The sequence below is a fragment of the Hipposideros armiger genome, unplaced genomic scaffold, assembly GCF_001890085.2.
Source record: "Hipposideros armiger isolate ML-2016 unplaced genomic scaffold, ASM189008v1 scaffold_240, whole genome shotgun sequence".
In the NCBI taxonomy this organism is placed as follows: Eukaryota; Metazoa; Chordata; class Mammalia; order Chiroptera; family Hipposideridae; genus Hipposideros; species Hipposideros armiger.
The window spans coordinates 57,757-71,417 of record NW_017731590.1 but is presented as its reverse complement, the minus strand read 5'-3'; the positions used below and the strand labels follow the sequence as shown (position 1 = coordinate 71,417).

Here is a 13,661-nt window from a genome sequence, read left to right as displayed (position 1 = left end):
ACACACACACACACACACACACAGAGAAAGCGAAAGTGAGAGAGGGCACAAGAGCAGGAGACAGTAGCAACTGCAGGGTAAGATGATACAGACTAATGGGGAGGCTATGTTTAAAAAAGTCACAAGAGATGGCCTCTCTAAGGTAAGCAGAAGCCTTAATGAAAAGAAGCCAAATGAATGTCAGGAGGAAAAGCATTCCAGCTAGAGAAAGAGTAAATACAAATGCTTTGAGGAGAGCTTGGCATATTCCGGAAATACAGTGAAGGATATGGAGTAAATGATCCCTAATAACTCTTCCCATTTGAAATACCTGAGTCTATGAGCAATAAAATAAGTTGGATGATGCTTTTCAACTCTAAAAGTGTTCTGCTATGTACCAGAAACTTAGGGGAAAACTTAATTGTTCAAAATGAAGTCAGTGATATTTCGAAAAGCAAAATATTTGCTTTTGTTGACATTAAATGACATTTTATTGATTCCTTTAAAAAGTAACTTCTAAATCTATATTTTAACTAACATATACACACATAAGTCTTACAGCAGATAGCAAAACAGATTTAAGTACTAGACAATATGTTCAATTCGTTCAAGTGATTTGATCATAAAAATTATTAAAACTTACTTGTGTATGGATAGATGAAACAGCAACAACTTCCACATTAAAAACACCTTTGTGATTATCTACCCATTTCATGCCAGGTAGAGGAACCTATAAGATATTAAATATAATGGTCACAGATACTTAAGTTGATTATGAATTCTGAAAACAAATAAAAAACTTACAATATCTCAATGAGAAAAAAAAACAGTGAAAAATATATTTATGCACTGTAAATAAAAGTAAAACTTATATTGTTATTATAAAATCAATGTTTCCTACAAAAAGCAGAAAATACACACTCAAAATTCTATCTTTCCAGTGACATATCCCTTTATATCATTCCAAATCTTCCTTTATAAAAATATATTTTTACACACATAGGTAATATCAAACATACTATTTTGAAACCTGTTTTTCATGTATTACATTGTGAATCTCTTTTCATGTGAATAAATTCACATTTACAATGTTATTTTAATGGTTTATAATATTCTATTTTCTCTATTTTAAACACTCTTATTATGTTCTAGTTGGGCTTTAGAGTATTCACAAGCAAAGGAAGTCCGTTGTTTTAGAGATGAGAAAACATTTTTTTTTCTGATGTAAAAGGCTAGGAATGTTAATTAAAATTATATCATAGAAACTTATTTTTAAAAGAGAGTACATCAGCTCTTTCTATCCCTCCTGCTAAGTACTGCTAAAAAAAAAACCCTGGACATGATACATAAAATAAAGACAAAGGTGGATAGGAAAATGCAGATGGCATAGGTAACCTCAAAATGGGAGAAACTATAAAGTAGTGTTTCCTGGGTATTACTTTTGTCTTGTATATCCTGCACTAGGTGCTAGAAAGGCTGGTAACCCATACATGCCAAAAGGAGCGGACAAAAAAAGCTCCAAGAAAAGCCCTCTCTCTTTAGTCAAAGCCAGTAATTGCCCTACTGCAGTCAAACACAAAGAAACAAATTGTAGCCTCACCCCACCTCCACAGGCTGAGTGGGGAGCCTGGGTTTCCACCCTCAGTTGGCTGTAATAAGGTGCCTAATCCCCACCCCTCCCCACACACACTGGGTGGTATCAGAGAAGACAGAGAGCCCAGCCCCAATGGTAAGAAGTACCCCACCACTGTACCATGAGTGGAGGCCAAGAGGAATGCAGTAACACGTGCCCTCTCTCTCTCACAGCCAGGGGGGTGTCAGCTGAGGCCTATCAAGGAGCCTGAAATCCCACCTCCACCAATAACAAGCCCCCACCCCAATCCAATGCAGAGTGAGGAATGTGGGCCTTTACCTCCACCTGGCAACAGCCCCTCCCCTCACTGCTAAAATATAACACTTAAATAAGATCTAGAGTCATAATAACCCAAACGTTCAGGATATAATAAAGAATCACGCATCATACCAGAACCAGGAAAACCTCAAATAAGAAAAAGACAACAAATACCAATACTAAGGTGACACACATGTTGGACAGATTTGACAGGATTTTAAAGCAGCCATCATAAAAAATAACTTCAACAAGCTATTATGAATATCCCTGAAACAAATGACAAAAAATACAAAGTCTTGGCAAAAAAATCACGAGTTAAAAAGTTAAAAAAGGTATTTCTTCTCCATTGTTTCATATTTTTATGTATAGAAAAGAAAACCAAATAAAGTCAGTTTTCTGTTACAAAATTCAACATAAATAGGTAAGAAATGCAATATCTCTACTGAGGCAAATAAGAGGTTTGGAAACATTTTTTTTTTTAAGCTGGTGAATTAAAACTACTCAAAGCAAGAAATTGGCGTTACAACAAACCGTCCAGGTAATTTTGATGCTTGTTAAAATAAGAGCTGCTGTCTTAAAATATTCTAACAAGCAGTGTGGTAATAGAAATGACATAATAGTAGCAAATGCTACTTTAACACTTTCTATGTGCCTGGCACCATTCTAAATGCTCTGCATGCTATTATGTCATTCAATCATCAACATAATCCTTTAATATAAGCATTAATTATTCTCCTTAATGTACAGATGAGAAAATTCAGGCACAGAGAAAATATCTTAGTCAGCTCCAGATGCTATTATAAAACACCATACGCTGGGTGGCTTAAACAACAGAAATTTATTTTCTTACAGTCTGGCGGCTGGAAGTCCAAGATCAAGGTACCAACATGGTCAGTGTATGGTGAGATCCTCTTCCTAGCTGGCAGATAGCCACCTTCTCACTGTGTCCTCACAAGTCAGAGAACAAGCTCTCTGGAATCTCTTATAACTAATTCTATCATGAGGCCCCATCCTCATTACCTCATCTAAACCTAATTACCTCCCAAAGGTCAAATCACCAAATACTATCTATCAAAAGCAGGAGTCAGGGCTTCAACATATGAATTTGGGAGAGGACATAATTCAGTCCTTAGCAGAGAGATTAAGAAATTTACCCAAGGTTACACAATTATAAATGGGAGAACCAAGAGTGAAACCCTCAAAATTATGCTATGCTGCCTTCCAAAAGTATAGGTTTAAAAAGCAACAGCAAAAACGTTCACAATACCACACCCCTTCAAGCATTAACTTTGCTAAATTTGGTGTATATTTTCCAAACTATTTCCTAAACAATTATTAATATATACCTACATACTGAGTTGGGTTGTCACTATATTGTTTGTTTTTATCATAAATATCCTATTGGGGTATTTAAATCTATGTCACTTCTCTTAGCTACTGTACCATTGTATGTATGTACAAAAATCTAATTAAACATTAAATTCTTGGTCAATATCCAGGTAATTTCCATGCTTCATTTTTGGCTAATAGCAATAATTCTGTGATTATTTTTTCTATTTAATTCATACAACAAATATTTACTGAAGTCTCTACATAGTTTTCTAGAGACTGGGGTTTCATAGTAAACATAAGGTCTGCTCTTAGGGAGCTTACCAACCATATAGTGGGGCTAGAGAAAAACAAGTGAAAAAAAATGATAATTTCAGATAATGGTAATTATTAAGTAAATAAGATTGGATTAAAATGATAGAATATATCAGCAGTGTGGAGATGGGAAGGGTTGAAAATTCATGAAGTAAGGAAAGACCTCTCTGAGGAGGTACAATTTAGATAATGAAAAGATAATGAAGATCAGAAAAATTCAAAGGCCTAAAGGCAGGAAAAAGTTGGAAGAAGCTGTAAATACAGAGAGAAGTGGGGAGGTTATGGTAGAAGAGGATGTTGGAGAAGTGGATGAGCCCAGATCATTCAGAGATCTGTAGCTCACAGGGAGAAAAATCTGGATTATATTTTAAGGATAATGAAAGGCCAGGTGAATATTTAATTTTGATCATGAAGAAACACTCAATCTTGGTAATATGAATCTGAATGCAAAAAGCAAGTCCCAAAGGATTATATATAGCATAATAATTTTTGGTTACATTTGTAAACTAAGTAAAAAACTGTATTCTATATATATATATATATATATATATATATATATATATAATCTCAACCAAAATGTTTTTAGAAGCTAGTTGTCAAAACAATGTGAATATACTTAATGGCACAGAACTGTTCACTTTTTAAGATAGTACATTTTGTTATGTATATCTCACATAAGTACGAAGGGCCTAAGGTGGAAACATGCATTTCATGTGTGGGGACCAGCAAAGGTTTGTGCTACATGGCTAGGGCAGAGTGAGTGACAGAGAATAGTGAGAAAGTCAGAGCAGAAACATTATAACGCTTTTTTTTTTTCCAAGTAAAAACAATACAAATTTATTTATGAATATTTTTCGAGCTCTATTCTGAAAATAAATGCCACTAGGACAACATTCACATTACATATTTCAGTTTAACATTTACAAATAGTTATGGTCAAAGCATTAAGAGACATTGATAATAATCATGTAATAGTTCTCTCAAAAAACACTTTGGTTTTTCAACAGTGGCTACTGATTCTTGATTGAGATTTTTCCAATGTTTTTGTTTCTTTCAAGTCATGCCATCATCAAAGCTGCTAATGTCTCTTTTATTGCATGTTTATAGCTACATTATTTTCACATATATGATCACCAATTCCCAAAGATTCTAAAAAATTAATTTATATCTGTTCTCCTCCCTCCACCCTGTTAGGGAAACGTTCTCTACTAAAAGAAAGAAATATTCATTTATTTAAAGAAGCTTATCATGTTACAACATAAAAATTCTCCAAGTTTATCTTTTCTTTGAGTTTATATTTCACCTGTATTATTTTGATTTTGAAATGAATATACCTATATTTTTAAAAATAGTATAAAAGCTTATAAGTATTCTGTAGAGTAATTTTAATTATAGGAGAAAATAATATTATTACTTCATTATCTACATACTTATAGACAGAATAACAAGGTCTTGTTTGAGAAAAACTCCTTTGTAATGAAAAACCCATTTCATTCAATCTGGAGATATCGATGTGAAAGATACTAACCTCAGGAGACAGCACAGAATAAGCCTGCGGTGGCTTTTCCAGCGAGACTGGTAGGCAAAACTGCCCAGTCTTTAATCGTCCATTTTGAAGCATTGGTATCCACTTTTAAAGAAAACGGAAACAATATGCATTTAAATATGTCTATTACATGAGCAATTACTTAGAAAATCTGTTTTAAGAACTTGATATGAGCCATTTGTCTCATCTCCAAACTCTAAGCAGATTTAATTATCTAATTATGTACCTTCATAATTCCTCTAAAGTTTTCCCAACGATATTTTATTAAGGATGATCTCAAAACATTATTATGAGTAACTATGCAATATTTAAATCTGTAGGGGTTTCTTATTAGCCAAGGGAAAGTTGACAGTAGAAAGTTGGTAGCCACAAAGTATATAAATTTTAAACTGGGGTAACAGTGCCAATATAAACAGGGAAAGATTTGATTAGATATGAATGTTGAAAACAAAATTTAAAAGTATGAACATTAAATTTTCTTAATTTAGCAAAATTGATGTCACAAACTACAAGAGACATAAAAAACAAATCAAATGTTGATTTTTGGATGGAGGCATGATTTTTCTGACAAAATTGTGACAGCACGTTATGATGTACTTCACCTTAGGTTTACCTTTGCAATTCAATCATGATTTTCAAAAACTCAAGGGTTTTAATCGCCTTTAGTTAAAACAAAAATGTATATATTTCATTGCCAAGGGTCTCTTTTAATCATTTTACATTCAAACAATTTTCTTCTGAAGAACCTTAAAACTGTTACATTTATACTGTAGCAGTGGGTAAACACAAATAATCAGGAACAACACCCTAAGTCTTTACACATGTTAGTTAGTAAGTTAGTTAGTTAGTTACATTAACGAGCATTTTCTTGACTCGTGCTAAGTTATCTGTGGAATCAGATAAATAAATAAATATATATATCAACTATATCTTAAACATTGTAATTATTTTTAAGATCAAAAAACTAAATATTTAGCAAAAATATACTTACTGTATATCCAACAGGAGTTTCAAGAGGGGTATTTTGCTTTTGTTGACAACTAACATGATAAAAAGTAAAAAGCAAATGATGGTGGTCAGTTAAAGTAGCAGGGAGTTTAACCTTGATTTCTTCATGAAAATCAGGAGACCTTCGTACAAAAAACAAAACAAAACAAAACAAAAAACAGATCAATAGTCAATAAACTTTTCAAAATAATTATTGCAGTTGTATATTTGAGTAATTTTTAAATTAATTTCAGGATTCATGCTTAATTTTTCTTCTAGTTCAAATATTTTCTTTATTCCCAAATTCTAAGTAACTAATTCCTACTTCCAGACGAGGGAGCTGCCACTGTTTCTGAAATTTCTCGTCCAATTTTTATTAATGGGCTGAGTAATCCTACTATTTGGATATTCATTAATAATCACCACCTTGATGCTGAGATCTTCATTAGTTTAGAAACTGTATAAAAAAAGGAGACTAGGACAAGGCTTTCTATATTTATAAACTAATTCTAATACACATTACATTGAAAAAATAATATGAATTTTTGTAAGTGTATATTTTAAAACCATACCATAGAAAAATGTTTTACTATTATAGGAGTACAGCTTCAAATGAAAGTAATCTGCATTATCCTTTTGTGAAAACAAGAAAAAAGGTATCTTTAGACAACTTAGTATCAAGTTGGGCTCTCTATGAAATGTCTTACATCAATTATCCCATTGCTAAAGAAATAAATAATGTTACCAAAATATAAACTAGTGTATTGACTAACAGCTAAAAGCAAAGAAAAATATCAGGGAACACCCACAAATTACATTTGTCTCACAGTTTAGAAGTACTTCCAGCCACTGTAAGAATACAACAAATATCATATTTGATCAAACCAATGGCATCTGCATCTCAATATTCACTGAATGTGGTCCCCAGGAGTATTTTTATAGGAAAGCCTGGCTGCTATTAATGCTATAGAATTAAAAGGGATAGAACCTTAGCATCCCAACCTTCCATATTCAATTAGTATCTCTCAGAGTTATATTCAATGAAAATACATCAAAACCATACAGCTCCAACAACCTTTAAGGTAAAGACTGTCCCACTACTTAGGGCTTTTTCTCTGATGCTAATTGGTCAAATATTCTTCCATCACAAATAAGCCTCAAAAACACTAACGGGTATAGATTTGGTCACAAAAATAGTAAATGGAATGAGGCTTTCAATATGCACAAGAAAGGTGCTAATACTAGCTGAGAATTTGATAACTTTTGTGAATAAAAGATGGTATACATCTTATTACTCATCTCACTAGTCATCACTGAATTATAAGAAAGCTGAATTTACTAGCAATGTTAGACAATACTGTCATTTAAATTCTACTAATCCTGGGAGCAACAAAAATAAAGAGTTAAGCACAAACTGAGAAATTTTAGAACTTACTACCTTCTTTATCAATATCTTTCCTGGTATTGAGTGTTTTCGTTCATTTCTTTCCTCAAATCATATTATATGAAGACTGTTATGGAAAATTAAACATCTACCAGTTATTCATCAACAAGTGAATTGCCCACCTTTATGCTAAGCATTATATTATTTTTGTGGTGGTTTCAAAGATGAACATAAAAAAAATTACTCTCAAAAATATTTAATTTAGTAGAAAGATAAATAAACCACACATATAACAATAGCTATGCTATAACGCAGGGGTTGGCAAACGATGACCCACAGGCCAAATCCAATCTACTGACTGGTTTAGTACAGCCTACAAATTAAGAATGGTTTTTATATTTTAAATGGCTGAAAAAAATTGAAAGATGAATATTTCACTTGAAATATTAAATATAATTCTAATTTCAGTATCAATAAATAAAATTATATTGGAAGACAGCCATGCCCATTCATTGGCAACTTTAATTATTGACTACAGCTGCTTTTACACCATAAAAGCAGGGCTGAGTAACTGCATCAGAGATCATATGGCCCACAAGACCTAATATATGCTATCTGGCCTTCGTGGAAAAAGTCTGCCAGCCTCTGACATAGAGCATAGAAGGTTAGGTGCTTAAAGAACAGAGTTGAACAGATTACTTAAAAATTTAGATCAGGGAATTGTATTTAGGAGGAAACACATAATATGGGCCTTAAAGAATGAGTAAAAGTTAAATAAGTAAAGGGATTGTAATAGAAGAAAAGATCCAAGAAAGACCCAGAAACAGGACAGCAAAGAATATGCTTGGTAATGAGGCAAAAAGAAAACCATCAAGATGTAAAAGATGATTGGCTATCAGAGGAAAAAAGAAGGAAGGCAAGAACGTCTTAAATTTTTAGTCAGAGTAACTGGAAAAATGGTGCCATTAATTAAAATAAATAGTCAAACAGAGATAGGGTCCAGAAGGCCAGGGATAAATACATGGAAAGTGAGAAGACAGCAGGGAACCCGAATGAATATGCCCAACAGGCCACTGAAAATATATGTCTGTTCCTCAGAAAGGTTGTGACTGAAAATAAGAGTTGTGAACAATCCACATAAAAGTAAAAGTAGTAGCATTTTCATTGAATGCAATTGTGAGAAATACAGACAAGTATAAGACTATTTAGGAAGAGAGTACTATACAAAAAGAGGGTGAAGGGCAAAACCTTAGTGTTTTGTGTGGAATGTCTATACTTAAAAGAAAAAGAGAAATTAGAATATTTACTACAGAAGAAAAAAGGTGTTCAAAGAGATAGAAGGAAATTGAGAGAGGGACATAAATAAAGGTAAGAAAGAAGAAAGTTCTAAGGAGGGCAAGGAAAAACCATGCTACACAACAGCACTGCAGAAATTCTTTCATTTGTGTTTAAGAATAGGAAACTTAAGTTTCTTTTTCACAATAACAGATGGAGCCATTGAAATAGAAAACTTGAGATACAAGAGAAGGGGTAAATGATGGAGTTATATTCTGGAAGAAGCTGGATAAGACTGAGAGCAGAGATGAAGATTCACACTGAGCAGGGCGTGGGCCATTACTACCTTTGAACCAGAAGGAAAGGCAGATCAGTACAAAGATAATTTGAGATGAAAAGTAGAGAAGTTGATGGAGCTCAAGGTGGATGGTCTCAATCAACTTTAGGACAGCTAAAAGTAAAGCAAAGAGAAAAGAAGTAGGAGCTGGAAGAAGGGAGGAGAAAGGCTTAAAATAGCTTCTGCCAAATGACAGAGAGAGGGTAAAAAAGTGATGACAAAAAGATTACCAAAGAGTGGTGGGGCCAAAAGAAGATAAAATAAAATAAAATGAATTAGTGTAGCCCCATCATATTAGCACAATTTTGTGATTTTTTTTTCCTCCAACAGCATTCAATTAAAAAAGAACAAAAACAGATTTAAAGGTTATCCAAAGTTAATGATTTCCCAAAGAAGTAAAATGGAAAGGCACTAAGTCAAAGGATTACTAGACATTAAGAATACCACAAATTTAACTAAGGGGTTCAAGCTTAGTAAAGAGAAAAGTAAAGCTACAAAGTGTTAGGGGAATATAATAGGGAAAGACCAAAGGGCCAGAAGCCACAATGATAACCAATAACAATATAATAAAAATGAAAGGATCAGAGAATTTGATAGAAAGGATGTTTTGTGTATAAAGTCTTATAATTTGAGATGTCTATGGAAAATGTGCATCTGCAGGTTGAAAATTATAACTCTAATGTCAGCTGTCTTGAATTTGCACATTCAGTGCAGCAAAGCATTCTGTAAACACACTAACGTGAGTGCTAACAATGCCACTGAGAAGTGAGTAACTTTGAAAGAAATATTTGAATTCAGTACCTGTTATGATATACTACGGCTGTATAGGCTTCCTTTGAAAATTCTGAACAGCTAGATTTACCAAAGATTACCTGTAACAAATAACAGCATGTTGAAACTTTGTTGTAATAAATGCTGGATGTTTCATATCTATGTAAGAATTTGTCTGATTTAATAACTATTTGAGAACAATGGGCAAAACCAGCCCAATGAAGAACTATGTGCCTACTGACAATCATTAATAAGTTCAATTGCTTAATTCTAAATTTCTTTTCAACTATAGACTCATCTGACATTCAAACATTCAAAAAGTTCTATCCATTATATTTATATCTATTGGGCAATAAGGTACATTTCTTTCCTTTTTATTAAAAAAAGGTGAAGAATTCATCTTAAATCTAGATGTAGCATATACTTTGGAATTTATATAAGAAATATGGTCCTACAATGGTGGCATATATCTACTATACGAATTAGTGGGTTCTCCCCAGAAATAGTAGTCATTCTGAAACTCAAATAGATATTATTTATAAGTAATATTTAAAAATCTTATTTTAGGTCAAGCTATGTATCCTTTGCTTCTAGCACTCCCTGCAAGCTATTCCACAATGGAGGAAGAGCTCCATTTTATATTCTTACATGTGTGTTAAAAAAAAAAATCCACCACATTAAAAAGGTTTAGAGGTAAAATAATCTAGTCTCATGTATTTGCCTCTTGAATTCTAACAGCAAACTATGGTTAATTAAGGTAGCTGATTAGATCAATGGCTTAATGATGTCAAGGTCATAGCTATGATTCTGATGTTAGACAGTTAGGCTTGCAATGTTATCTAGCCATAGATTAAACTCTTACATTTGGCCAGCCATCTCTACATATGTAAGAATAGGTATGTGGACATGTCATTACACTTCCATTAACACAACTGGTAAAACAACTCAAAGTTTATTCCTCATACAAAGGGATTAATTGGCACCATCCCAAAATAAAAAACAACAACAACATATTAACAGGTATTTTGTCTCTTTTGGCAACATCTCAAGAGGTCCATTTATTTTAAGGGTATGTAAAAGTGTAATAATTATGACTCTCCTAGATAACTCTAATTTCATCAATTTGCTAAGAATACCTTACTATGTGTTTATAAAATGTTGTTCCAATGCCAGATTTACGAAGTTTATTATCATATCAACATTATATAATCAAAAAATTATGTTAGGACCCCTTTTGAATAGTCCTTATTTAAAAAAAGATAAACAAGCAAAATGAGTCTATGTTTATACACTTTCAAACCAGCCACTCACATAAACATAAAAGCACTATATTTTTCATATGACCAACAATACACAAATAAAAGAGTGTAGTACCTCTTTTTCCCTCTGAGTAGCTATTTCACAAAATAACTCATTTATTTTCTTAACATGAATGCTATAAGTGGAAAGTGTTCCTTTTCTGACCATTAGACATGTATTTTTAATTATTCGTCAACATGGACTAAGCATCAATTACATGCCAAGTGCTACGTAGGATAGGCATCAAGATATAGGTAATGAGACATGGTCCCTGCCCTCAAGGAGCTCACAGTCTAGTGGGCAAGCTGAAGAAACCACCATATAATCATACAGTGATAAGGCCCATCAAAGAAATGAGACGATGCTGTGGTAGCACCAAAGGAGGGCGTGGTCTGACCGCCAATGTGGCTGGGTGCAGCTGGGGCCATATATCCGCTGAGGCAAGGAAGAGCTTATTAGGAACCAATAAAACAGATTATTTTACATATACTACATCTGTCATAAGCTCAAATTCATATTGCAATTCATGTATAGGATAACAAAGCATCTATTTTCACAATCCAGTATCTTTTCATCAATTATGATAGTATATTCATTCCTTCAGCAGAAATGGTGAACTAGTAAAGAGCATGAAATGCTAATTCAAACCTCAAAAATAAATTCAACATTTATTCAACAAATATTTATTCAACATGTATTTTTTGCAAGGATCTGAAATAGCTGCCATAGAAGAATACAAAGATGAATAATTTGTGCTTGCTGCTGTCAAAATCTATAAATGCTGATGAAACTGAGGCAACAGAAGAAAATATACAGCTTTCCTAGTAAGTAGAAAATCAGAACTGAACTCAAATGACACAGAAGGCTAAAATAAAACTGTTAGCAATGCACCTATTCTTAGCTCATTTTTATGCCACCATGGTTGTCAGAGGTTGAACATCTACAGTGGCAGTTGTGCTACTATTCCATATGTTACTAACTTCAAGTTGAGCCAGAAATCTGCTCTCATGGAACTTGCATTTATAAGTGTCCTACGAATCTTAAATCACAATTTGGGCAGTCACGAATCTCCCGTCTGGCCTCAATCTACTATTTCTGACTTATCTTCCATTGCTCTGGCTCACTGGCAACTCACGGTACCTCTGTTGAAGGACATTCCCCAACTTGAATTGCTTTCCTCCCCCCACCATCTAGACCTATTGCTATTAACATTTTAACCGTCTTTAAGGCCCTCTCTCCTACCACTGAATACCTATGCCTTTGATTCACTATACCATCTTCTAATAATTAGCACATACCTTGGTTCTCAATATTGGCTACAAAATGTAATCCCTTGAAAAGAATTAATACTACTGATACCTTCCTGGTTCCCACACCCAGAGATTACAATTTAATTGGAATGACATTCAGTCTGGGCACTGGTATGTTTAAAAGCTGACCAGATAAGTATAAAATGCAGGTAAGGTTGAGAACTATTGCCAGAGTTTCTCAGCAAAGTCGGAAAGAATCATACATATTAGAATCATGTGGGGAGCATTTTCAAACTATACCATAACCCACTACATTTCACCTCCCTTACTTGGCCTTTCATTCTAAAGGAGGAGAATCAGAATCACAGATGCCAAGGTAGAGAAAAAGTACCTATGCTTTGTTAGAGCACCCTAGTTAATTCTGATCTGACCCTCTTTTGAAAGTCACTATTTTAGAATTTTATGTACAATATTTGTCTTATATCCTCCAGATTACAAGTCTTATTCATCTTTGTATCTCTGGGAGTGCCCAGCATATATCAAATCCTCAATAAATAAGACTTCAAGTAAACTTATTACTTTCTGTACAGGAAGTAATGCAGTTAGAAATGTGGTTTACAAGATCACAATAACTTCCAGTGTAGCACTATCAACCAAGTGATAGTGCAAAAAATGTCTATTTGGACCATATATGAAGAATAGGAAAAGTAAAGAACATTTCTTACCGGCATGGCATTGCTCGAATCCTCCCCATACATAAACTGAACTTTCACTGTTATATTTCTGGCAGAACCTTGACGATTGGCAAAATTGAGACTCTGAGGGTATATGTAGAGAAGATTTCTGTGAAGGCAATAGTATACACAATAGTGAATACGTATCTTAGAAACACTATGTATCACTACATGCCACAAAAGAGATAGGTGAACAATACTGAATTATTAACATTTGCTGGCCATTATGTTAAGTATTTTCACAATGTTTTATTTGCTCCTTAATCATTCAAACAGATAACAATCAAATGTATCCCAATTTTGCAGATTAATTGAGGCCCAGAAAAGTTAAGTGATTATCATATACAACCAAGTAAATGGCAAAGCTGAAATCAGAATACAGATCAGTGAGACTTCCAAACACATGTTCATTCTTCTACAAGAGGCCTTCCGGAAATAAATCTTTTGGGAAATAAGTGAGTATGGACTGAAACATTATTAAGAAATTAAAAGACAGTTCTAATATTATCTTAGTTCCTCCAAGCAGATAAAAATAGGGTGATATTTATAAGTGCGGCTTTTGTA

At 33.5% G+C, this 13,661-nt stretch overlaps 1 protein-coding gene across 3 annotated transcripts in view; it reads right to left on the bottom strand.

Moving 5' to 3' along the window:
- DOCK7 (dedicator of cytokinesis 7) overlaps positions 1-13,208 on the bottom strand; it is a 97,861-nt gene extending 84,653 nt beyond the window's left edge. For 2 of the 3 annotated variants that reach the window (XM_019655497.1, XM_019655498.1), the window contains exons 1-5: positions 13,089-13,208; positions 9,845-9,915; positions 6,052-6,190; positions 5,043-5,144; positions 623-709 (exon numbers count right to left, since the gene is read on the bottom strand). In XM_019655497.1, the coding sequence (XP_019511042.1) occupies positions 623-709; positions 5,043-5,144; positions 6,052-6,190; positions 9,845-9,915; positions 13,089-13,121 (432 nt within the window). In that variant the 5' untranslated portion in view covers positions 13,122-13,208. The remainder of the gene's footprint in view (positions 1-622; positions 710-5,042; positions 5,145-6,051; positions 6,191-9,844; positions 9,916-13,088) is intronic. The other variant, XM_019655496.1, reaches the window with a different exon arrangement.
- Between the last annotated feature and the right edge of the window lie 453 nt (positions 13,209-13,661).